We start from the raw sequence: 27,407 nt of genomic DNA, 5'->3' as shown, positions 1-27,407 counted from the left end.
CCTGGTCAGTCTGTCATGGAGAGAACAGGTGTTCCTGATGATTCACCTGGTCAGTATGTCATGGAGAGAACAGGTGTTCCTGATGATTCACCTGGTCAGTATGTCATGGAGAGAACAGGTGTTCCTGATGATTCACCTGGTCAGTATGTCATGGAGAGAACAGGTGTTCCTGATGATTCACCTGGTCAGTCTGTCATGGAGAGAACAGGTGTTCCTAATGATGTGTAGATTATAATATGTTATATTGTTTATGGGTTACACACTGTACACATATGACAAAGTATACTTCTTCAACTATGTGTGTGTGTGTGTGTGTGTGTGTGTCTCCGTGTGTCTCTCTCTGTGTGTGTATGCCTGTGTGTCTCCGTGTGTCTCTCTCTCTGTGTGTGTGTGTGTGTGTGTGTGTATCAGGGGATCCGTGTGGGTTACACCCCAGATGTGTTAACAGATTCTGTAGCTGAACTGACTGTCGCTCTGCTGCTGACCACGTCCAGGAGACTGATAGAGGCTACGCATGAAGCCAAGAGGTAGGAACACACACACACACACACACACACACACACACACACACACACACACACACACACAGAGACCGACACACACACACACACACTGACCACGTCCAGGAGACTGATAGAGGCTACGCATGAAGCCAAGAGGTAGGAACCCACACACACACACACACAGAGACCGACACACACACACACACACACACACTGACCACGTCCAGGAGACTGATAGAGGCTACGCATGAAGCCAAGAGGTAGGAACACACACACACACACACACACACACACACACACACACACTGACCACACCAGGAGACTGACAGAGGCTACGCATGAAGCCAAGAGGTAGGAACACACACACACACACACACACACACACACACACACACACACACACACACGCGCAGAGACAGACCTTCTCTCTGTGTGTCACTGTCCAGTGGTGGATGGGGAACATGGAGGACTCTGTGGCTGTGTGGATATGAGCTGGCTAACAGCACTGTGGGAATCCTGGGACTGGGCAGGATCGGTGAGTAACACACACACACACACACACGCACACGCACACTATGGTCAGTGAAAAACCCTCAACTATCAAGGGAAAAGAACAGCACAAACTCATGACTGTGTGTGTGTGTGTGTGTGTGTGTGTGTGTGACAGGAGTGGCTATCGCTGAGCGTCTGAAGCCGTTCAAGGTTAAGAAGTTCATCTACACGGACGTGGCTCCCCGACCAGAGCTGGCCAGTTTGATCGACGCAGAATATGGTACGGAGCACTGAGATATGTATGGTTTAGTGGGGAATATGGTACCACTGAGATATGGTGTAATGGGGAATATGGTACCACTGAGATATGGGGAATATGGTACCACTGAGATATGGTTTAGTGGGGAATATGGTACCACTGAGATATGGTTTAGTGGGGAATATGGTACCACTGAGATATGGTTTAGTGGGGAATATGGTACCACTGAGATATGGTTTAATGGGGAATATGGTACCACTGAGATATGGGGAATATGGTACCACTGAGATATGGTGTCATGGGGAATATGGTACCACTGAGATATGGTGTAATGGGGAATATGGTACCACTGAGATATGGTTTAATGGGGAATATGGTACCACTGAGATATGGGGAATATGGTACCACTGAGATATGGTGTCATGGGGAATATGGTACCACTGAGATATGGTGTTAATGGGGAATATGGTACCACTGAGATATGGTTTAATGGGGAATATGGTACCACTGAGATATGGTGTTAATGGGGAATATGGTACCACTGAGATATGGTTTAATGGGGAATATGGTACCACTGAGATATGGGGAATATGGTACCACTGAGATATGATGTTAATGGGGAATATGGTACCACTGAGATATGGTGTTAATGGGGAATATGGTACCACTGAGATATGGTGTTAATGGGGAATATGGTACCACTGAGATATGGTGTTAATGGGGAATATGGTACCACTGAGATATGGTTTAGTGGGGAATATGGTACCACTGAGATATGGTTTAGTGGGGAATATGGTACCACTGAGATATGGTTTAATGGGGAATATGGTACCACTGAGATATGGGGGGAATATGGTACCACTGAGATATGGTTTAATGGGGAATATGGTACCACTGAGATATGGGGAATATGGTACCACTGAGATATGATGTTAATGGGGAATATGGTACCACTGAGATATGGTGTTAATGGGGAATATGGTACCACTGAGATATGGTGTTAATGGGGAATATGGTACCACTGAGATATGGTGTTAATGGGGAATATGGTACCACTGAGATATGGTTTAGTGGGGAATATGGTACCACTGAGATATGGTTTAGATGGGGAATATGGTACCACTGAGATATGGTTTAGTGGGGAATATGGTACCACTGAGATATGGTTTAGTGGGGAATATGGTACCACTGACATATGGTGTCATGGGGAATATGGTACCACTGAGATATGGTGTCATGGGGAATATGGTACCACTGAGATATGGTGTAATGGGGAATATGATACCACTGAGATATGGTGTTAATGGGGAATATGGTACCACTGAGATATGGGAATATGGTACCACTGAGATATGGTGTAATGGGAAATATGGTACCACTGAGATATGGTGTAATGGGAAATATGGTACCACTGAGATATGGGGAATATGGTACCACTGAGATATGGTTTAGTGGGGAATATGGTACCACTGAGAAATGGGGAATATGGTCCCACTGAGATATGGTGTTACTGGGGAATATGGTACCACTGAGATATGGTTTAATGGGGAATATGGTACCACTGAGATATGGTTTAATGGGGAATATGGTACCACTGAGATATGGGGAATATGGTACCACTGAGATATGGTGTTAATGGGGAATATGGTACCACTGAGATATGGTGTAATGGGGAATATGGTACCACTGAGATATGGTGTAATGGGGAATATGGTACCACTGAGATATGGTGTAATGGGGAATATGGTACCACTGAGATATGGTTTAGTGGGGAATATGGTACCACTGAGATATGGTTTAGTGGGGAATATGGTACCACTGAGATATGGTTTAGTGGGGAATATGGTACCACTGAGATATGGTGTTAATGGGGAATATGGTACCACTGAGATATGATGTTAATGGGGAATATGGTACCACTGAGATATGGGGAATATGGTACCACTGAGATATGGTGTAATGGGAAATATGGTACCACTGAGATATGGTGTAATGGGAAATATGGTACCACTGAGATATGGGGAATATGGTACCACTGAGATATGGTTTAATGGGGAATATGGTACCACTGAGATATGGTGTTAATGGGGAATATGGTACCACTGAGATATGGTTTAATGGGGAATATGGTACCACTGAGATATGGTGTTAATGGGGAATATGGTACCACTGAGATATGGTGTTAATGGGAATATGGTACCACTGAGATATGGTGTTAATGGGGAATATGGTACCACTGAGATATGGTTTAATGGGGAATATGGTACCACTGAGATATGGGGGGAATATGGTACCACTGAGATATGGTTTAATGGGGAATATGGTACCACTGAGATATGGTGTTAATGGGGAATATGGTACCACTGAGATATGGGGAATATGGTACCACTGAGATATGGTGTTAATGGGGAATATGGTACCACTGAGATATGGTGTTAATGGGGAATATGGTACCACTGAGATATGGTGTAATGGGGAATATGGTACCACTGAGATATGGTGTAATGGGGAATATGGTACCACTGAGATATGGTTTAATGTGGGGAATATGGTACCACTGAGATATGGTGTTAATGGGGAATATGGTACCACTGAGATATGGGGAATATGGTACCACTGAGATATGGTGTTAATGGGGAATATGGTACCACTGAGATATGGTGTAATGGGAATATGGTACCACTGAGATATGGTGTAATGGGAAATATGGTACCACTGAGATATGGGGAATATGGTACCACTGAGATATGGTGTTAATGGGGAATATGGTACCACTGAGATATGGGGAATATAATGGGAAATATGGTACCACTGAGATATGGGGAATATGGTACCACTGAGATATGGTGTTAATGGGGAATATGGTACCACTGAGATATGGGGAATATGGTACCACTGAGATATGGTGTAATGGGAAATATGGTACCACTGAGATATGGTGTAATGGGAAATATGGTACCACTGAGATATGGGGAATATGGTACCACTGAGATATGGTTTAGTGGGGAATATGGTACCACTGAGATATGGGGAATATGGTACCACTGAGATATGGTGTAATGGGAAATATGGTACCACTGAGATATGGTGTAATGGGAAATATGGTACCACTGAGATATGGGGAATATGGTACCACTGAGATATGGTTTAGTGGGGAATATGGTACCACTAGATATGGGGAATATGGTACCACTGAGATATGGTTTAATGGGGAATATGGTACCACTGAGATATGGTGTTAATGGGGAATATGGTACCACTGAGATATGGGGAATATGGTACCACTGAGATATGGTTTAATGGGGAATATGGTACCACTGAGATATGGTGTTAATGGGGATTATGGTACCACTGAGATATGGTGTAATGGGGAATATGGTACCACTGAGATATGGTGTAATGGGGAATATGGTACCACTGAGATATGGTTTAGTGGGGAATATGTTACCACTGAGATATGGTTTAGTGGGGAATATGGTACCACTGAGATATGGGGAATATGGCACCACTGAGATATGGGGAATATGGTACCACTGAGATATGGTTTAATGGGGAATATGGTACCACTGAGATATGGTGTTAATGGGGAATATGGTACCACTGAGATATGGGGAATATGGCACCACTGAGATATGGGGAATATGGTACCACTGAGATATGGTGTAATGGGGAATATGGTCCCACTGAGATATGGTGTAATGGGGAATATGGTCCCACTGAGATATGGTGTTAATGGGGAATATGGTACCACTGAGATATGGGGAATATGGTACCACTGAGATGTGGTTTAGTGGGGAATATGGTACCACTGAGATATGGGGAATATGGCACCACTGAGATATGGGGAATATGGTACCACTGAGATATGGTGTCACTGAGGGAATATGGTACCACTGAGATATGGTGTTAATGGGGAATATGGTACCACTGAGATATGGGGAATATGGTACCACTGAGATATGGTGTTAATGGGGAATATGGTACCACTGAGATATGGTGTTAATGGGGAATATGGTACCACTGAGATATGGTGTCATGGGCAATATGGTACCACTGAGATATGGGGAATATGGTACCACTGAGATATGGTGTTAATGGGGAATATGGTACCACTGAGATATGGGGAATATGGTACCACTGAGATATGAATATATAAAATAAAACACTTTTAAAAACATATTAAATCAACAATAGTTCATAAGTGTGTCATTTCTGATGTCATACTGTGTATGTGTTGTGTTGAGAGATTCCTAGACTTGATGCTGAATGTTATGGATGGTCATTGGCCAGTCAGTCTGACTTCCTGACAGTATGTTGTCCTCTCTCCCTCTAGTCTCTATGGATGAGCTGGCCAGTCAGTCTGATTTCCTGACTGTGTGTTGTGCTCTGACACCAGAGACTAAAGACATCTGTAACAAGGACCTGTTCTCCAAAATGAAGAATACCTCCATCTTCATCAACACCAGCAGGTGACCAAGCACACACACACACACACACACACACACACACACACACACAGTAACACACAATAACACACAGTAACATACGGTAACACATGTAACATGGTGATGGCTGTGTGTGTGGTAGACAGTAACATGATGATGGCTGTGTGTGGTAGACAGTAACATGATGATGGCTGTGTGTGGTAGACAGTAACATGATGATGGCTGTGTGTGGTAGAGGAGGGGTGGTAGACAGTAACATGATGATGGCTGTGTGTGGTAGAGGAGGGGTGGTAGACAGTAACATGAATGGCTGTGTGTGGTAGAGGAGGGGTGGTAGACAGTAACATGATGATGGCTGTGTGTGGTAGAGGAGGGGTGGTAGACAGTAACATGATGATGGCTGTGTGTGGTAGACAGTAACATGAATGGCTGTGTGTGGTAGAGGAGGGGTGGTAGACAGTAACATGATGATGGCTGTGTGTGGTAGACAGTAACATGGTGATGGCTGTGTGTGTGGTAGAGGAGGGGTGGTAGACAGTAACATGATGATGGCTGTGTGTGGTAGACAGTAACATGATGATGGCTGTGTGTGGTAGACAGTAACATGATGATGGCTGTGTGTGGTAGACAGTAACATGGTGATGGCTGTGTGTGTGGTAGAGGAGGGGTGGTAGACAGTAACATGATGATGGCTGTGTGTGGTAGACAGTAACATGGTGATGGCTGTGTGTGTGGTAGAGGAGGGGTGGTAGACAGTAACATGATGATGGCTGTGTGTGGTAGACAGTAACATGATGATGGCTGTGTGTGGTAGACAGTAACATGGTGATGGCTGTGTGTGTGGTAGACAGTAACATGATGATGGCTGTGTGTGGTAGACAGTAACATGATGATGGCTGTGTGTGTGGTAGACAGTAACATGATGATGGCTGTGTGTGGTAGACAGTAACATGATGATGGCTGTGTGTGGTAAAGGAGGGGTGGTAGACAGTAACATGATGATGGCTGTGTGTGGTAGAGGAGGGGTGGTAGACAGTAACATTGATGGCTGTGTGTGGTAGAGGAGGGTGGTAGACAGTAACATTGATGGCTGTGTGTGGTAGACAGTAACATGGTGATGCTGTGTGTGGTAGAGGAGAGGTGGTAGACAGTAACATGGTGATGGCTGTGTGTGGTAGACAGTAACATGATGATGGCTGTGTGTGGTAGAGGGGGGTGGTAGACAGTAACATTGATGGCTGTGTGTGGTAGAGGAGGGGTGGTAGACAGTAACATGGTGAAGGCTGGGTGTGGTAGAGGGGTGGTAGACAGTAACATAATGATGGCTGTGTGTGGTAGACAGTAACATGGTGATGCTGTGTGTGGTAGAGGAGAGGTGGTAGACAGTAACATGGTGATGGCTGTGTGTGGTAGACAGTAACATGATGATGGCTGTGTGTGGTAGAGGGGTGGTAGACAGTAACATGATGATGGCTGTGTGTGGTAGAGGAGGGGTGGTAGACAGTAACATGATGATGGCTGTGTGTGGTAGAGGTGGGGTGGTAGACAGTAACATGATGATGGCTGTGTGTGGTAGATAGTAACATGATGATGGCTGTGTGTGGTAGAGGAGGGGTGGTAGACAGTAACATGATGATGGCTGTGTGTGGTAGACAGTAACATGAATGGCTGTGTGTGGTAGAGGAGGGGTGGTAGACAGTAACATGATGATGGCTGTGTGTGGTAGAGGAGGGGTGGTAGACAGTAACATGATGATGGCTGTGTGTGGTAGAGGAGGGGTGGTAGACAGTAACATGGTGAAGGCTGTGTGTGGTAGAGGAGGGGTGGTAGACAGTAACATGATGATGGCTGTGTGTGGTAGAGGAGGGGTGGTAGACAGTAACATGATGATGGCTGTGTGTGGTAGACAGTAACATGATGATGGCTGTGTGTGGTAGAGGAGGGGTGGTAGACAGTAACATGGTGATGCTGTGTGTGGTAGACAGTAACATGGTGATGCTGTGTGTGGTAGAGGAGGGGTGGTAGACAGTAACATGGTGATGCTGTGTGTGGTAGACAGTAACATGGTGATGCTGTGTGTGGTAGAGGAGGGGTGGTAGACAGTAACATGGTGATGGCTGTGTGTGGTAGACAGTAACATAATGATGGCTGTGTGTGGTAGAGGAGGTGTGGTAGACAGTAACATAATGATGGCTGTGTGTGATAGAGGAGGGGTGGTAGACAGTAACATGGTGATGCTGTGTGTGATAGAGGAGGGGTGGTAGACAGTAACATGGTGATGCTGTGTGTGGTAGAGGAGGGGTGGTAGACATGATGATGGCTGTGTGTGGTAGACAGTAACATGATGGCTGTGTGTGGTAGAGGGGTGGTAGACAGTAACATGATGATGGCTGTGTGTGGTAGAGGAGGGGTGGTAGACAGTAACATTGATGGCTGTGTGTGGTAGAGGAGGGGTGGTAGACAGTAACATTGATGGCTGTGTGTGGTAGACAGTAACATGGTGATGCTGTGTGTGGTAGAGGAGAGGTGGTAGACAGTAACATGGTGATGGCTGTGTGTGGTAGACAGTAACATGATGATGGCTGTGTGTGGTAGAGGGGGTGGTAGACAGTAACATTGATGGCTGTGTGTGGTAGAGGAGGGGTGGTAGACAGTAACATGGTGAAGGCTGGGTGTGGTAGAGGGGTGGTAGACAGTAACATAATGATGGCTGTGTGTGGTAGACAGTAACATGGTGATGCTGTGTGTGGTAGAGGAGAGGTGGTAGACAGTAACATGGTGATGGCTGTGTGTGGTAGACAGTAACATGATGATGGCTGTGTGTGGTAGAGGGGTGGTAGACAGTAACATGATGATGGCTGTGTGTGGTAGAGGTGGGGTGGTAGACAGTAACATGATGATGGCTGTGTGTGGTAGATAGTAACATGATGATGGCTGTGTGTGGTAGAGGAGGGGTGGTAGACAGTAACATGATGATGGCTGTGTGTGGTAGACAGTAACATGAATGGCTGTGTGTGGTAGAGGAGGGGTGGTAGACAGTAACATGATGATGGCTGTGTGTGGTAGAGGAGGGGTGGTAGACAGTAACATGATGATGGCTGTGTGTGGTAGAGGAGGGGTGGTAGACAGTAACATGGTGAAGGCTGTGTGTGGTAGAGGAGGGGTGGTAGACAGTAACATGATGATGGCTGTGTGTGGTAGAGGAGGGGTGGTAGACAGTAACATGATGATGGCTGTGTGTGGTAGACAGTAACATGATGATGGCTGTGTGTGGTAGAGGAGGGGTGGTAGACAGTAACATGGTGATGCTGTGTGTGGTAGACAGTAACATGGTGATGCTGTGTGTGTAGAGGAGGGGTGGTAGACAGTAACATGGTGATGCTGTGTGTGGTAGACAGTAACATGGTGATGCTGTGTGTGGTAGAGGAGGGGTGGTAGACAGTAACATGGTGATGGCTGTGTGTGGTAGACAGTAACATAATGATGGCTGTGTGTGGTAGAGGAGGTGTGGTAGACAGTAACATAATGATGGCTGTGTGTGATAGAGGAGGGGTGGTAGACAGTAACATGGTGATGCTGTGTGTGATAGAGGAGGGGTGGTAGACAGTAACATGGTGATGCTGTGTGTGGTAGAGGAGGGGTGGTAGACATGATGATGGCTGTGTGTGGTAGACAGTAACATGATGGCTGTGTGTGGTAGAGGGGTGGTAGACAGTAACATGGTGATGCTGTGTGTGGTAGAGGAGGGGTGGTAGACAGTAACATAATGATGGCTGTGTGTGGTAGACAGTAACATGATGGCTGTGTGTGGTAGAGGAGGGGTGGTAGACAGTAACATAATGATGGCTGTGTGTGGTAGACAGTAACATGATGGCTGTGTGTGGTAGAGGGGGGTGGTAGACAGTAACATAATGATGGCTGTGTGTGGTAGACAGTAACATAATGATGGCTGTGTGTGGTAGAGGAGGGGTGGTAGACAGTAACATAATGATGGCTGTGTGTGGTAGAGGAGGGTGGTAGACAGTAACATAATGATGGCTGTGTGTGGTAGAGGAGGGGTGGTAGATAGTAACATGATGATGGCTGTGTGTGGTAGACAGTAACATGATGATGGCTGTGTGTGGTAGACAGTAACATGATGATGGCTGTGGGTGGTAGACAGTAACATAATGATGGCTGTGTGTGGTAGAGGAGGGGTGGTAGACCAGGAGGATCTGTATGAAGCCCTGTCCAGCGGTCAGATAGCGGGAGCTGGACTCGACGTCACCGTCCCTGAACCCCTGCCCACCAGCCACCCGCTCTTCACCCTTAACAACTGTGGTGAGTATAAACACGGGGTGTGATTGGTTCAGATTCTCCACCAAGTTCACCCTATTTCCTGTTTCATTTATTACTGTTGTCAGTCCTGTACTGCCTGTTTAATACTGTTGTCAGTCCTGTACTGCCTGTTTATTACTGTTGTCAGTCCTGTACTGCCTTTTTAATACTGTTGTCAGTCCTGTACTGCCTGTTTCTTTTATTACTGTTGTCAGTCCTGTACTGCCTGTTTCTTTTATTGCTGTTGTCAGTCCTGTACTGCCTGTTTACTGCTGTTGTCAGTCCTGTACTGCCTGTTTCATTTATTACTGTTATCAGTCCTGTACTGCCTGTTTCATACTGTTGTCAGTCCTGTACTGCCTGTTTATTACTGTTGTCAGTCCTGTACTGCCTGTTTATTACTGTTGTCAGTCCTGTACTGCCTTTTTAATACTGTTGTCAGTCCTGTACTGCCTGTTTCTTTTATTACTGTTGTCAGTCTGTACTGCCTGTTTACTACTGTTGTCAGTCCTGTACTGCCTGTTTCATTTATTACTGTTATCAGTCCTGTACTGCCTGTTTCATACTGTTGTCAGTCCTGTACTGCCTGTTTCATTTAATACTGTTGTCAGTCCTGTACTGCCTGTTTCATTTAATACTGTTGTCAGTCCTGTACTGCCTGTTTACTACTGTTGTCAGTCCTGTACTGCCTGTTTAATACTGTTGTCAGTCCTGTACTGCCTGTTTCTTTTATTACTGTTGTCAGTCCTGTACTGCCTGTTTCATTTAATACTGTTGTCAGTCCTGTACTGCCTGTTTCATTTAATACTGTTGTCAGTCCTGTACTGCCTGTTTACTACTGTTGTCAGTCCTGTACTGCCTGTTTACTACTGTTGTCAGTCCTGTACTGCCTGTTTCATTTAATACTGTTGTCAGTCCTGTACTGCCTGTTTACTACTGTTGTCAGTCCTGTACTGCCTGTTTAATACTGTTGTCAGTCCTGTACTGCCTGTTTAATACTGTTGTCAGTCCTGTACTGCCTGTTTCTTTTATTACTGTTGTCAGTCCTGTACTGCCTGTTTAATACTGTTGTCAGTCCTGTACTGCCTGTTTATTACTGTTGTCAGTCCTGTACTGCCTGTTTACTACTGTTGTCAGTCCTGTACTGCCTGTTTCATGCTCCTCACTCCCTCCCTCTCTCATCTCTCTCTCCAGTGATCCTCCCTCTCATCTCTCTCTCTCTCCAGTGATCCTCCCTCTCATCTCTCTCTCTCTCCCAGTGATCCTCCCTCTCATCTCTCTCTCTCTCCAGTGATCCTCCCTCTCATCTCTCTCTCTCTCCAGTGATCCTCCCTCTCATCGCTCTCTCTCTCCAGTGATCCTCCCTCTCTCTCTCTCTCTCTCTCCAGTGATCCTCCCTCTCATCTCTCTCTCTCTCTCTCTCCAGTGATCCTCCCTCTCATCTCTCTCTCAGTGATCCTCCCTCTCATCTCTCTCCAGTGATCCTCCCTCTCATCTCTCTCTCTCTCTCCAGTGATCCTCCCTCTCATCTCTCTCTCTCTCTCCAGTGATCCTCCCTCTCATCTCTCTCTCTCTCCAGTGATCCTCCCTCTCATCTCTCTCTCTCTCCAGTGATCCTCCCTCTCATCTCTCTCTCTCTCCAGTGATCCTCCCTCTCATCTCTCTCTCTCTCCAGTGATCCTCCCTCTCATCTCTCTCTCTCTCTCAGTGATCCTCCCTCTCATCTCTCTCTCTCTCCAGTGATCCTCCCTCTCATCTCTCTCTCCAGTGATCCTCCCTCTCATCTCTCTCTCTCCAGTGATCCTCCCTCTCATCTCTCTCTCTCCAGTGATCCTCCCTCTCATCTCTCTCTCTCTCTCTCCAGTGATCCTCCCTCTCATCTCTCTCTCTCCAGTGATCCTCTCTCTCATCTCTCTCTCTCCAGTGATCCTCCCTCATCTCTCTCTCTCCAGTGATCCTCCCTCATCTCTCTCTCTCCAGTGATCCTCCCCCACATTGCCAGTGCGTCCTACTCCACGCGTAATGCCATGTCTGCTCTGGCAGCCAACAACCTGCTACTGGGCCTGAAGGGACAGCCAATGATCAAAGAGCTCAAGCTGTAGCTGCCAATCACCTGCTTTCAGAACACCAGAGAAGAACCAATCACCTGCTTTCGGAAACACACCAGAGAAGAACCAATCACCTGCTTTCGGAAACACCAGAGAAGAACCAATCACCTGCTTTCAGAAACACCAGAGAAGAACCAATCACCTGCTTTCAGAAACACCAGAGAAGAACCAATCACCTGCTTTCGGGAAACACCAGAGAAGAACCAATCACCTGCTTTCGGAAACACCAGAGAAGAACCAATCACCTGCTTTCGAAACACCAGAGAAAGAACCAATCACCTGCTTTCGGAAACACCAGAGAAGAACCAATCACCTGCTTTCGAAACACCAAAGAACCAATCACCTGCTTTCGGAAACACCAGAGAAAAACCAATCACCTGCTTTCGGAACCACCAGAGAAGAACCAATCACCTGCTTTCGGAAACACCAAAGAACCAATCACCTGCTTTCGAGAAACACCAGAGAAGAACCAATGATTGAAGAGCTCTTACCAGAACTGTAAATGATATAGCTGACTCTGGTCATGAGATGAGTAGATTATAGAGAATAGTGGTGCTGTTGTCACCCACCATTTTCACTCGACACGGTACATACCGTAGCACTCAGCACTTCCTCATGGGAGATGATTTCATGATGATAATAATGACGAAGGACAATAATAAACATGGAACTTCCCCCATCTTTTAATTCAGTCTGTGATGACGCCTGGAACGACATGTCCCTCCGGGAATTTATTAGTGTTTCCTCAAACAAACAAACAGGTTTACATTTCATCTGCTCTTTGGGGGAACGTCTCAAATGGCACCCTATTCCCTATATAGTGCACTACTATAGACCCTATTCCCTATATAGTGGTACTACTATAGACCCTATTCCCTATATAGTGCACTACTATAGACCCTATTCCCTATATAGTGGTACTACTATAGACCCTATTCCCTATATAGTGGTACTACTATAGACCCTATTCCCTATGTAGTGGTACTACTATAGACCCTATTCCCTATGTAGTGCCCTACTTTAGACCCTATTCCCTATGTAGTGCCCTACTTTAGACAAGAGCCCTATTTCCTATATAGTGCACTACTTTAGACCAGAGTGTCAATGGCTTTGATCAGAAGTAGTGCACTACTTCAGACCAGAGTGTCAATAAGACGTAGTGCACTACTTCAGACCAGAGTGTCAATAAGACGTAGTGCACTACTTCAGACCAGAGTGTCAATAAGACGTAGGGCACTACTTCAGACCAGAGTGTCAATAAGACGTAGTGCACTACTTCAGACCAGAGTGTCAATAAGACGTAGGGCACTACTTTAGACCAGAGTGTCAATAAGACGTAGTGCACTACTTTAGACCAGAGTGTCAATAAGACGTAGTGCACTACTTCAGACCAGAGTGTCAACGGCTTTGATCAGAAGTAGTGCACTACTTTAGACTAGAGTGTCAATAAGACGTAGTGCACTACTTTAGACCAGTGTCAATAGGAAGTAGTGCACTACTTTAGACCAGTGTCAATAGGAAGTAGTGCACTACACAGGGAACAGGGCACCATTTGAGACGCTCGAACCAAAACATGATTACACGGTGTTAAGAAATGTAGAAAAAAAACCAACACAGAAATCCTTTTGGCATGAGGATAAAAGCCTTTTTAAGCCAGAGAGGAGTGTAAAAGTAAGGCAGTAACTGTCCTTCATCAAATTATATTATTACATAAACAACATTTTGTTAATCTATTGAATCCTTTTGGGTTAGTTTGTTGTCGTTTTTCACACAGGGGCTGTTGTTGTATAAATATGACCAGTATGTGCACTTTCAAACATTCACGTTTATATATATATATATATATATATAAAAATAAACATAAACAGTTTCACTTAGACAACAGCCACAGAAGACATCACCAGGGAAACTGGGCTACAGTGAGAGATGGCAGCCATTTTGGATCTGTTTTAAACAAGGGTCCCTCATGTCCTTCAGGGGGTACCTAGGTTTATGCCTGATTGAAAAAGAGCTTAAATTATTTTTTACTTCAGTGATCCTTTTTTAAAACTTTTTTCACTTAAATTAGATATAAACTCAGTATGAGTTGTACATTAAATTGGTTAGCGATTTAAGGTGTATTTACAATGTGGCTGAAACGCTGTTGGTATTCAGCTGTTAGAAACATCAAGACAGATAGATACTGGTCAGTTAGAGACAGTAGGATAGATACTGGTCAGTTAGAGACAGTAGGATAGATACTGGTCAGTTAGAGACAGTAGGATAGATAGATACTGGTCAGTTAGAGACAGTAGGACAGATAGATACTGGTCAGTTAGAGACAGTAGGACAGATAGATACTGGTCAGTTAGAGACAGTAGGATAGATAGAGGTCAGTTAGAGACAGTAGGATAGATAGATACTGGTCAGTTAGAGACAGTAGGATAGATAGTTACTGGTCAGTTAGAGACAGTAGGATAGATACTGGTCAGTTAGAGACAGTAGGACAGATAGATACTGGTCAGTTAGAGACAGTAGGACAGATAGATACTGGTCAGTTAAGAGACAGTAGGACAGATAGATACTGGTCAGTTAGAGACAGTAGGATAGATAGTTACCGGTCAGTTAGAGACAGTAGGACAGATAGATACTGGTCAGTTAGAGACAGTAGGATAGATACTGGTCAGTTAGAGACAGTAGGATAGATACTGGTCTGTTAGAGACAGTAGGATAGATACAGGTCAGTTAGAGACAGTAGGATAGATACAGGTCAGTTAGAGACAGTAGGACAGATACTGGTCAGTTAGAGACAGTAGGATAGATAGTTACTGGTCAGTTAGAGACAGTAGGACAGATAGATACTGGTCAGTTAGAGACAGTAGGACAGATAGATACTGGTCAGTTAGAGACAGTAGGACAGATAGATACTGGTCAGTTAGAGACAGTAGGATAGATACTGGTCAGTAGGATAGAGACAGTAGGACAGATAGATACTGAGTTAGAGACAGTAGGATAGATAGATACTGGTCAGTTAGAGACAGTAGGATAGATAGATACTGGTCAGTTAGAGACAGTAGGATAGATAGATACTGGTCAGTTAGAGACAGTAGGACAGATAGATACTGGTCAGTTAGAGACAGTAGGATAGATAGATACTGGTCAGTTAGAGACAGTAGGATAGATAGATACTGGTCAGTTAGAGACAGTAGGATAGATAGATACTGGTCAGTTAGAGACAGTAGGACAGATAGATACTGGTCAGTTAGAGACAGTAGGATAGATACTGGTCAGTTAGAGACAGTAGGACAGATAGATACTGGTCATAGGATCTTCCTGGGCAAAAACCTTTTAAAGATTTGTCAGTCAACTACAACACAACTCAGTACAGTAACGTTACGGCAACAAGACACTGGGCCAACACGTCGCCATGGAAACACAGAAGCACGGCAGTCAAAGCTCTTTTTTTTTTCCGGCGTTAGGGTCATTTACAAAAATAAAAATAAACTATTGTCTAAAGACTGTTAGAAGTGTTAGATGTATCGAATAAAAAAAAAAAGACATTTAAAGAAGCACAGATACTGTACCAAACTGTTCCACGACATCTAGTCACTAACAACACTATGTTATAGTTAACTGGGGCCCCAGAGTTATCCCTGATCATGTGACCTGACCAGGAGACACGCCAGGCTCTAGTTATATAAAAAGGCAATGGTTTCATTGGATGTCCCCTTGCAGAGGAAAAGTGTTAAAAGCCACATAAATGTGAAAGATGTACATTTCTAATGTATTGTCCTGTGTGGAGACAGGATAAGGGTCCACCCTATAACCTACAGCACCTTCGCAAAGTATTCAGACCCCTGGACTTTTTACACATTTTGTTACGTTACAGACTTATTCTAACATGGATTCAATTGTTTTTTTCCCTCTCATCAATCTACACACAATACCCCATAATGACATCACAACACCCCATAATGACATCACAATACCCCATAACGACATCACAACACCCCATAACGACATCACAACACCCCATAATGACATCACAACACCCCATAATGACATCACAACACCCCATAATGACATCACAACACCCCATAATGACATCACAATACCCCATAATGACATCACAATACCCCATAATGACATCACAATACCCCATAATGACATCACAATACCCCATAATGACATCACATACCCCCATAATGACATCACAATACCCCATAATGACATCACAACACCCCATAATGACATCACAATACCCCATAATGACATCACAATACCCCATAATGACATCACAATACCCCATAATGACATCACATTATCCCATAATGACATCACATTATCCCACAATGACATCACAATACCCCATAATGACATCACAATACCCCATAATGACATCACAATACCCCATAATGACAAAGCGTGAACAGGTTTAAGACATTTTGGCAATGAAATAAAACTACTGAAATATCACATTTACATAAGACCCTTTACAGCAATTACAGCCGTCTTCGGTATGAGGCTACAAGCTTGGCACACCTGTATTTGGGGAGTTTCTCCCATTCTTCTCTGCAGATCCTCTCAAGCTCTGTCAGGTTGGATGGGGAGCGTCGCTGCACAGCTATTTTCAGGTCTCTCCAGAGATGTTAGATCGGGTTCAAGTCCAGGCTCTGGCTGGGCCAGTCAAGGACATTCAGAGACTTGTCCTGAAGCCACTCCTGTGTTGTCTTGGCTGTGTGCTTAGGGTCGTTGTTCTGTTGGAAGGTGAACCTTCACCCCAGTCTGAGGTCCTGAGCGCTCTGGAGCAGGTTTTCATCAAGGATCTCTCTGTACTTTGCTCCGTTCACCTTTCCCTCGATCCTGACTAGTCTCCCAGTTCCTGAAAAACATCCCCACAGCATGATGCTGCCACCACCATGCTTCACCGTAGGGATGATGCCAGGTTTCCTCCAGACGTGACGCTTGGCTTTCAGGCCAAAGAGTTCAATCTTTCTTTCATCAGACCAGAGAATCTTGTTTCTCGTGGTCTGAGAGTCCTTTAAGTGCCTTTAATTCCTTTGACCTCGTGGCTTGGTTTTTGCTCTGTCAACTGTGGGACTTTCCAAATCATGTCCGTTCCAATTGAATTTACCACAGGTGGACTCCAATCAAGTTGTAGAAACATCTCAAGGACGATCAATGGAAACAGGATTCACCTGAGCTCAATTTGGAGTCTCATGGCGAAGGGTCTGAATACAATATGTAAATAAGGTATTTTTGATTTGTATTTTTAATACATTTGCTAACATTTCTAAAAAAAAACAGTTTTTGCTTCGTTACTGTGGGGTATTGTGATGTCACTATGAGGTATTGTGATGTCACTATGGGGTATTGTGATGTCACTATGGGGTATTGTGATGTCACTATGGGGTATTGTATGTAGATTGATGAAGGATAGTTAAAAAAAAAAAAAAAAAAATCAATTTTCTAATATGGCTGTAATGAAACAAAGTGTGTAAAACATCAAGGGGTCTGAATACTTTCCAAATGCCCTGTATATAGTGAACTACTACCCTATGGGCCCTGGTCAAGAGTAGTGCACTATATAGGGAATAGGGTGTTTCATTCAAAAAGGTGCACCAACGAAAAGGCAACTCCATATAAAAAAATAGTCCCAGATCTGTTTGTAAAGAACCATAACAGGAAGTGGTCCCCCTCTTAGCCTGGTCCCAGATCTGTTTGTAAAGAACCATAACAGGAAGTGGTCCCCCTCTTAGCCTGGTCCCAGATCTGTTTGTAAAGAACCATAACAGGAAGTGGTCCCCCTCTTAGCCTGGTCCCAGATCTGTTTGTAAAGAAGTGGTCCCCCTCTTAGCCTGGTCCCAGATCTGTTTGTAAAGAACCATAACAGGAAGTGGTCCCCCTCTTAGCCTGGTCCCAGATCTGTTTGTAAAGAACCATAACAGGAAGTGGTCCCCCTCTTAGCCTGGTCCCAGATCTGTTTGTAAAGAACCATAACAGGAAGTGGTCCCCCTCTTAGCCTGGTCCCAGATCTGTTTGTAAGGCTAAGAGTGGAGGCTAGTCCACCCTCTCTCCTCTCCCTGTTCTCCTCTCCAAGCCAATCTCCAGGTTTAGTGTTGCACAATTCCCCTAATTCTGAATCTCCCTGGTCAGGTTTCAGCTTCAGGACTGTTCTGAATCTCCCTGGTCAGGTTTCAGCTTCAGGACTGTTCTGAATCTCCCTGGTCAGGTTTCACCTTCAGGACTGTTCTGAATCTCCCTGGTCAGGTTTCACCTTCAGGACTGTTCTGAATCTCCCTGGTCAGGTTTCACCTTCAGGACTGTTCTGAATCTGAAGTCCTGTTTCAGAAACGATCCAAACAGGGTTCCATGAGGAAATTGGGAGTCCACCCCTCCATTTTCTAAAGCGATCGCCTCTATCAAATTGTTCTGTTTGGCTCAGTTGGTAGAACATGGCACTTGTAACACCAGGGTTGCGGGTTGGATTCCCGCTGGGATCACCCATAGATTCTACACGCTACTGTAAGTGTTTGTTTCTAGCTTTGAGGCTATTAACCCTTCGATCTAATTAGCATAATAATAATAAAAAATCCTCATACAAATCTGTCCGTTTATAAGCTTGAGATATCTGTTGTTTTGTGTCAGTCCACCGCATCCTCCGATGTCACACTTCTGCATCTGCAGTGAAAGAGATCAAGCGTTTGTTTGTTCCCCTTGAACGGTTTGGGCCCAACAAGCGTCTTGGGCCCAACAAACAAGCGTCTTGGGCCCAACAAGCGTCTTGGGCCCAACAAGCGTCTTGGGCCCAACAAGCGTCTTGGGGGACCAACAAGCGTCTTGGGACCAACAAGCGTCTTGGGACCAACAAGCGTCTTGGGACCAACAAGCGTCTTGGGACCAACAAGCGTCTTGGGACCAACAAGCGTCTTGGGACCAACAAGCGTCTTGGGCCCAACAAGCGTCTTGGGACCAACAAGCGTCTTGGGACCAACAAGCGTCTTGGGACCAACAAGCGTCTTGGGACCAACAAGCGTCTTCACATCTATCACCTACCGAAGCATCTACATCAGTGCGTCGGCCATGTTGCTGTTCTGCCCTCCCCCCTGAAGCATCTACATCAGTGCGTCGGCCATGTTGCTGTTCTGCCCTCCCCCCCTACCGAAGCCTACATCAGTGCGTCGGCCATGTTGCTGTTCTGCCAACGTAAACACGTGGTCTTGGAGTGTTTGTACAGGTGAGACGACTGGCTGAAACGTTTGCCACACTTGAGGCAGGCGTACGGTTTCTCCCCAGTGTGGACTCTGATGTGTTTCTTACAGTCGGTCAGAGTGAGGAAGGTCTTACAGCAGATTCGACAGGCGTACTTCCTGGCTCCTTCCACCACCAGGACGTTGTGTTCGGACAGGGCCTTCTTACACTTGGAGAGGACGTCGGCAGAGGCACGGGTCAGCTGGGGGCGAGGGTGTGGGGCGGATGAGGACGAGGTGGGTGGGCCTGACTCGTAACCTCCCGAACCGTTCAGAAGCAGGGGTCCCCCTTCCCCCAGACTGGAGGAAGACAGGGCGTCTTGGAGATGAACGACCCCCGTTTCTCCTCCTCCTCCTCCTGCCACGTTGTCGTTTTTAGGTGCGATGCGGCGGTATCCAGGGAAGCCCAGGGAGCTCCCTCGAGAGGCTCGGGCCAGGGAGTGCAGACCCAGGCTGGAGCGCTGGAAGTCCAGAGAAAACGGATCTGGGAACCCTCCTCCTCCTCCTCCTCCTCTGGGGTTTCCCAGACCGTCATGCAGGGGACGCAGGAAGAGCGAATCGGCGCCTGTAGAGAATCCCCGAGACCGTCGCCACCCAGCAGGTGCAGGTGGTTGGCCGACCCGGGACGGAGCATCGAGGCGGAGTTATTGGTTCCAGAGTGTTCCGGGCTCAGCAGGAAGCCATGTGTCGCTGCCATCGCCTCGCCGGTCGTCGTGTTGAGGAGGTCGTCGTCCCCGGCATCGACCCCCGACCCCCCGCTTCCAAAGACCTTGGCGCCGAGGAAGCTAGAAATCCTAAAACCAGACTTCCCATCAAGATGGTTACTACAGCCAAAACCACCGCCAATCCCACTACCAAGACCTCCTTTGAGCAGGAGCTGGGAACTGGGCTGGAGAAGCTGTTGGTCAGAGGAGGAGAGACTACGGTCGCTGCTCTGTGGGCTCAGTTCTACCTTCTCCTCCTCCCCTCCTCCTCCTCCTCTTCCAGGTCCCAGCTGGTCGCTACCCTGGATGGTGATGTCATCAGCTGGCTCTGGGGAGCTCAGAGGCTCACACTTGACCACCACCTGGAGGAGAGGAGAGAAGAGGGGAGGAGGAGAGAGAAGAGGAGAGGAGGAGAGGGAAGAGGAGAAGAGGAGATGAGGAGAGAGGAGGGGAGAGGAGGAGAGGAGGAGAGAGGAAGATACAGGAGGAGATGAGGAGAGGAGAGAAGAGGGGAGGAGAGAGAAGATAGGAGAGGAGAAAGGAGAGAAGAAGATTGAGGAGGGGAGAGGAGGAGAAGATAGGAGAGGAGGAGAGAGAAGAGGAGAGAGGAGGGGAGAGGAGAGAGAGGAGGAGAAGAGGAGGACAGGACAGGAGGAGTGAGGAAAGGAGAGAGAAGAACAGGAGGAGATGGAGAGAAGAGAGGAGAGAGGAAAGGAGGAGAGAGGACGAGAGAGACAGACATGAAGGAGGACAACAGGATATGTCCCATTACTTTATCCAAGGTTGGGTTTAAACCCTGTATTTATCCAAAGGTAAAAGATTAATTAATACTAGTTGTTTCATAGATTGCTCTTAAAATGGGGAAGTATTCGTCCCAAATGGCACCCAATAACCTGAGCAATGAGCCCTGGTCTAAAGTAGTGCACTATGGGTCCTGGTCTAAAGTAGTGCACTATGAGTCCTGGTCAACAGTAATGCACTATGGGTCCTGGTCTAAAGTAGTGCACTATGGGTCCTGGTCTAAAGTAGTGCACTATGGGTCCTGGTCAACAGTAGTGCACTATGAGCCCTGGTCTAAAGTAGTGCACTATGGGTCCTGGTCTAAAGTAGTGCACTATGGGTCCTGGTCAACAGTAATGCACTATGGGTCCTGGTCTAAAGTATTGCACTATGGGTCCTGGTCTAAAGTAGTGCACTATGGGTCCTGGTCAACAGTAGTGCACTATGAGCCCTGGTCTAAAGTAGTGCACTATGGGTCCTGGTCTAAAGTAGTGCACTATGGGTCCTGGTCAACAGTAATGCACTATGGGTCCTGGTCTAAAGTATTGCACTATGGGTCCTGGTCTAAAGTAGTGCACTATGGGTCCTGGTCAACAGTAGTGCACTATGAGCCCTGGTCTAAAGTAGTGCACTATGGGTCCTGGTCTAAAGTAGTGCACTATGGGTCCTGGTCAACAGTAATGCACTATAGGTCCTGGTCTAAAGTAGTGCACTATGGGTCCTGGTCTAAAGTAGTGCACTATGGGTCCTGGTCTAAAGTAGTGCACTATGGGTCCTGGTCAACAGTAGTGCACTATGAGCCCTGGTCTAAAGTAGTGCACTATGGGTCCTGGTCAACAGTAGTGCACTATGAGCCCTGGTCTAAAGTAGTGCACTATGGGTCCTGGTCTAAAGTAGTGCACTATGGGTCCTGGTCAACAGTAATGCACTATGGGTCCTGGTCTAAAGTAGTGCACTATGGGTCCTGGTCTAAAGTAGTGCACTATGGGTCCTGGTCTAAAGTAGTGCACTATGGGTCCTGGTCAACAGTAGTGCACTATGAGCCCTGGTCTAAAGTAGTGCACTATGGGTCCTGGTCTAAAGTAGTGCACTATGGGTCCTGGTCTAAAGTAGTGCACTATGGGTCCTGGTCAACAGTAATGCACTATGGGTCCTGGTCAACAGTAGTGCACTATGGATCCTGGTCTAAAGTAGTGCACTATGGGTCCTGGTCTACAGTAGTGCACTATGGGTCCTGGTCAACGGTAGTCCACTATTGGTCCTGGTCAACAGTAGTCCACTATTGGTCCTGGTCAACAGTAATGCACTATGGGTCCTGGTCAACTATTGGCCCTGGTCAACAGTAGTCCACTATGGGTCCTGGTCAACAGTAGTCCACTATGGGTCCTGGTCAACAGTAGTCCACTATGGGTCCTGGTCAACAGTAGTCCACTATGGGTCCTGGTCAACAGTAGTCCACTATGGGTCCTGGTCAACAGTAGTCCACTATGGGTCCTGGTCAACAGTAGTTCACTATGGGTCCTGGTCAACAGTAGTCCACTATGGGTCCTGGTCAACAGTAGTCCACTATTGGTCCTGGTCAACAGTAGTCCACTATGGGTCCTGGTCAACAGTAGTCCACTATGGGTCCTGGTCAACAGTAGTTAACTATGGGTCCTGGTCAATAACTGGGAATAAGGGGATATTTGAGATGCAAATTAAGTATTTCCTGTTAAAATGTCATTACCTGTCCCTGTTGCTCCCGTACTTCCTCCTCCTCCTCCTCCTCTTCCTCCGTTATCTTCACCTCCACCCCATCACCATGGCGACTCCCTCCATCCAGGGACTCCTTCCCCACACCCCCCTCCTCCGCCATCCCTTGCTCCTCCCCTTCGCAGCGTCCGCCGTCCGATTGGCTGGGCATCTGGGAGTCATCCTGGGACACGCCCCCTACTAGGTTGGTGATCGCCGTGTCCAGTCTGGCCTCCTCCCCAGTCTTGTGGGAGTCGGGGGAGAGTAGTCCCACTTCCTCATCCCCGTGGGTTCCGGAGGGGCGGGGCCTCTGCCTGGGCCTGTCCTCAGATAGGCTAAAGCTCAGGGAGGGCTTTCTCTTGTGGAAACGTCGAATGGGGAAGGAAGCTTTGTGCTCCACTACACCACTAATGCTAACACCATCGCTACCACCCCTTAGCCCATCCTCCTCCACCCCGCCCAGGGCAGAGCTCACCAGGCTTAGACCCAGCTGCTGCAGCAGGAACGACCGCTGGAGCCTGGACGTAGCAGCGTTAGCCGCTAGGTTAGCGTTAGCCTCTTGGTTAGCCTTAGCGGCTAGGTTAGCGTTAGCGGCTAACTCGGCGGTTGCCTGCTGCTGCTGCCTGAGTCTCTGCTGTTCTGCGTGGGTGTGTTGGCGGTGTTGTGTGGCCCGGTGGTCTGCCGGCGGGGACATGGGCATGGTGCGGGTGGTCAGGTAGTGCTTACAGGCCTTGACTACGGCGTTCAGGTGGAGGTGAGAGGCAGCTAGCAGCACGTCCATCACGTTGCTCTCTCCTAGCATCAGGGTGGAGGTGTACATCATGTCCACCAGGGCAGCAAACGCCTCCGCTGTCACCACCTGCAGTAACACATCACCATCATCATCATCACCTGTTATAGAATCATCATCATCATCACCGCCTGCAGTAACACACATCATCATCACCATCATCATCATCACCACCTGTGGTAGACTCATCATCATCATCAGCTGTTATAAACTCATCATCCTCATCACCGCTGTAATAAACTCATCATCCTCATCACCCATTAGATGCATCATCCTCATCACCCCTGTTATCGTCTCATCATCCTCATCACCCCTGTTATAGACTCATCATCCTCATCACCCCTGTTATAGACTCATCATCCTCATCACCCCTGTTATAGACTCATCATCCTCATCACCCCTGTTATAGACTCATCAACCTCATCACCCCTGTTATAAACTCATCATCCTCATCACCCCTGTTATAAACTCATCATCCTCATCACCCCTGTTATAGACTCATCATCCTCATCACCCCTGTTATAGACGCATCATCCTCATCACCCCTGTTATAAACGCATCATCCTCATCACCCCTGTTATAAACTCATCATCTTCATCAACTGTTACTCATCATCCTCATTACCCCTGTTATAAACTCATCCTCATCAACCCTGTAATAAACTCATCATCCTCATCACCCATTAGATGCATCATCCTCATCACCCCTGTTATAGACTCATCATCTTTATCAACCGTTACTCATCATCCTCATCACCCGTAATAGACTCATCATCCTCATCACCCCTGTTATAGACTCATCATCCTCATCACCCATTAGATGCATCATCCTCATCACCCCTGTAATAGACTCATCATCCTCATCTTAATCATCACCATCGTAATCATCCTCACCTCGCTGTCCAGTTGTATCATGTTCATGCTGGCGTCTCCCTGGGCGACGGTGAACAGGGCTCTGAAGTGAGTGCTGCAAGCCGCCAGCACCGAGCGGTGGGCCTTAAAATGGCGGCTGCCCACCACAATGACACAGTCACACAGCTGGCTGTGGACGCGCTGGTAGTTCAGCTGCTGGAAGACCTATAATAACAATATGAATCATGCGTGGCTCAGTCGCTAGCTAGAGGCTCGTGGGTTCGATTCCCGCTGAGACCACGCGTACATGTGAAAATGTAGGAACGCCTGACTTTAAGTTCGCTTCAGATAAAGGCGTCTGCCAAATGGTCTTATATTATATTTTTATGAAAACAATACACTTTATTGTTAGATCGTTTTCTTTTTCCTTTACTGACAGAAATCATAAAGTTGTTTGCATTTTACCTGGTTGAAGTGGCCCGGGAAGTCCATGACCTGCAGGGGAGGAGGGGAGAGGAGAGAGGGGGAGAGAAGGGAGAGGAGAGAGGGGGGGAGAGAAGGGTAGGGGGAGAAGGAGAGGGGGGAGAGAGGGGAAGGAGGGAGAGGGGAGGGGAAGGGGGAGAGGAGAGAGAGAAAGGGAGGGAGGAAAGGGGGAGGGTAGGAGGGAGAAGGGGGAGAGAAGGGGGAGAGAGGAGAGAGAGAAAGGGAGGGAGGAAAGGGGGGAGGGTAGGAGGGAGAAGGGGGAGAGAAGGGGAGAGGAGAGAGGGGGAGAGAAAGGGAAGGAGGGAGAAGGGGCAGGGAGGAAAGGGGGGGGGGAAAGGGGGGAAAGGAAAGGGGGAAAGGGGGGGAAAGGGGGGGAGGAAAGGGGGGGGAACAGGGTTGTAAAAAAAAAAAAATCTGTTGTGTAATAAATGTGAGGAAAATTAAGTCCTCTTGAGGTAATCTTCCTGACAAAAATCTTTGATTGATTAATAATAAATGAGCTTTAAATTGACTGTCAGTGGAGGGGACATTATAGTAGACTATGGTCAATGCTTTGAATATTCCATGCTGTAGAAGGGCAGTAGCTACACTAGCTATCACAATTAATGAGTTGAATATATTAAGAAATTGATAATTAGATGCCTTGTTGAAGTTATTGCATAGGCTATTTCACGGTTAAGTGAAAGTGGGGAACTAGTAACGATGTTAAAGAGAATATGTTAAACATGGGTGAAATGAAAGCCAGTATGACTATGCGAAGACATTAGTCAAAGTACAAGCAAGAAAACTGTACAGTTTGTTGACGTCTAGACAGCTATCAAACTAAATAACTAGTGATATCTGTTAGCCAAGCCGATCAGAGAGACTCTCCCCCTCCCCAGTCTGGTGAATACTATCATTGCTAAACCAAGCTAAACTAAGCCAAGCTAAACTAAAAGCTAAGCCAAGCTAAACTAAGCCAAGCTAAACTAAACTAAGCCAAGCCAAGCCAAGCTAAACAAGCCAAGCTAAACTAAGCCAAGCCAAGCTAAACTAAAGCCAAGCCAAGCTAAACTAAACTAAGCTAAACTAAGCCAAGCTAAACTAAACTAAGCCAAGCTAAACTAAACTAAGCTAAACTAAACAAGCTAAACTAAGCCAAGCCAAGCTAAACTAAACTAAACTAAACTAAGCTAAGCCTAGCTAAACTAAGCCAAGCTAAACTAAACTAAGCCAAGCCAAGCCAAGCCAAGCCAAGCTAAACTAAACTAAACTAAACTAAGCCAAGCTAAACTAAGCCAAGCTAAACTAAACTAAGCCAAGCTAAACTAAACTAAGCCAAGCTAAACTAAACTAAGCTAAACTAAGCCAAGCTAAACTAAGCCAAGCTAAACTAAACTAAGCCAAGCCAAGCTAAACTAAAAGCCAAGCTAAACTAAGCCAAGCTAAACTAAGCCAAGCTAAACTAAGCCAAGCTAAACTAAACTAAGCCAAGCTAAACTAAACTAAGCCAAGCCAAGCTAACTAGCAAGTCAGCAACTGGATATCCAGTTATCTAGCTAGTTAGCTACTTGCTAACTTTTGAGAAAGGCTGTGTTAAAAGAAATAACAGTGTAAGCAGCTAGCATGACCGACATTATTTGTTTTGTTTATAATTACCAAACAAGGAGAACAACAAACATCAGCTCATCGAAGTATAATTATTCTGTTTGCTCGCTTAGGTGTACGGCTACAATGGCTAATGGCTAATGCTAACTACCTCTTATTATTAGCTAATGCTAACTATTTGTTTTGTTTATGTTATTATTAGCTAATGCTAATGCTACTACCTGTTATTATTACCTCTTATTATTAGCTAATGCTAACTACTTTATTATTAGCTAATGCTAACTACCTCTTATTATTAGCTAATGCTAACTACCTCTTATTATTAGCTAATGCTAACTACCTGTTATTATTAGCTAATGCTAACTACCTCTTATTATTAGCTAATGCTAACTACCTGTTATTATTAGCTAATGCTAACTACCTCTTATTATTAGCTAATGCTAACTACCTCTTATTAGATAGATTTGCTTAACGTTATTAATTAACAGCTGTCAAGTTTCATCCCCTAGAAAGCAGCAAAGCAACAAAAAAAAATGCAACATTGATATAACATAAATAAAACAATAAACATGATGATATAACACAAATAAACAGTCTGAGCTAGCTGGCTAATAATGTTAGCCGCCGGTTACCTTGTTTGTGTTGTCGGGTCAGGGTGGGACGGACCGGGGTTCATCAAGTCCACTCGGCCGGACAGAAGGAGGACTACCGACGGATAGACGGCTCTTCATGGACCGCTATAACGCTTCTCCGGGTGTCACACAGTCACATAGTCCATATGGTTGTCCCACTAGGTTAAAAAAAAAAACCCTCCCCCAAAAGAAAAGGACACAGACAACAACACAGCTAAATAGCTACCGACTCCATGTTGTTACTTTGAACGAATCTAAATTTAGTTTTTAACCCAAAGAGGGTTTTTTGTCAGGGAGGGGGTGCGGTGGCTGGAGGTTGGAGGTTGATGTTTTTCCTCTTCTCCTCCTCCCCCTCCAAAAAGGACACAGACAACAACACAGCTAAATAGCTACCGACTCCATTTAGTTACTTTGAAATAATCTAAATGTAGGTTTTGTTTTACCCCCCAAAAAGCAGGGTCTTCTCAGGGAGGGGGCTGGAGGTTTCCTCTCCTCC

The 27,407-nt window shown here is 46.1% G+C and overlaps 2 protein-coding genes across 2 annotated transcripts in view; one reads left to right on the top strand and one right to left on the bottom strand.

The window, feature by feature from the left end:
- The window catches only part of LOC121845029 (glyoxylate reductase/hydroxypyruvate reductase-like), a 21,210-nt gene extending 8,829 nt beyond the window's left edge, over positions 1-12,381 (top strand). Inside the window, exons 4-9 of the mRNA XM_042315733.1 lie at positions 412-527; positions 950-1,038; positions 1,171-1,275; positions 5,588-5,723; positions 9,889-10,019; positions 11,997-12,381. Of these exons, the coding sequence (XP_042171667.1) occupies positions 412-527; positions 950-1,038; positions 1,171-1,275; positions 5,588-5,723; positions 9,889-10,019; positions 11,997-12,118 (699 nt within the window). The 3' untranslated portion in view covers positions 12,119-12,381. The remainder of the gene's footprint in view (positions 1-411; positions 528-949; positions 1,039-1,170; positions 1,276-5,587; positions 5,724-9,888; positions 10,020-11,996) is intronic.
- Positions 12,382-18,933: 6,552 nt separating this feature from the next.
- Positions 18,934-27,398, bottom strand: LOC121845028 (zinc finger and BTB domain-containing protein 5-like). Its single transcript, XM_042315732.1, is given in 6 exon segments — positions 18,934-19,850; positions 19,853-20,419; positions 22,564-23,427; positions 24,252-24,434; positions 24,675-24,704; positions 26,912-27,398. Coding segments are annotated over 5 exon segments (2,220 nt in total). The 5' UTR covers positions 24,702-24,704; positions 26,912-27,398; the 3' UTR covers positions 18,934-19,271.
- Between the last annotated feature and the right edge of the window lie 9 nt (positions 27,399-27,407).

This window comes from Oncorhynchus tshawytscha, unplaced genomic scaffold (assembly GCF_018296145.1).
Source record: "Oncorhynchus tshawytscha isolate Ot180627B unplaced genomic scaffold, Otsh_v2.0 Un_contig_6062_pilon_pilon, whole genome shotgun sequence".
NCBI lineage: Eukaryota > Metazoa > Chordata > Actinopteri > Salmoniformes > Salmonidae > Oncorhynchus > Oncorhynchus tshawytscha.
This window is presented reverse-complemented; position numbering and strand designations above follow the sequence as displayed.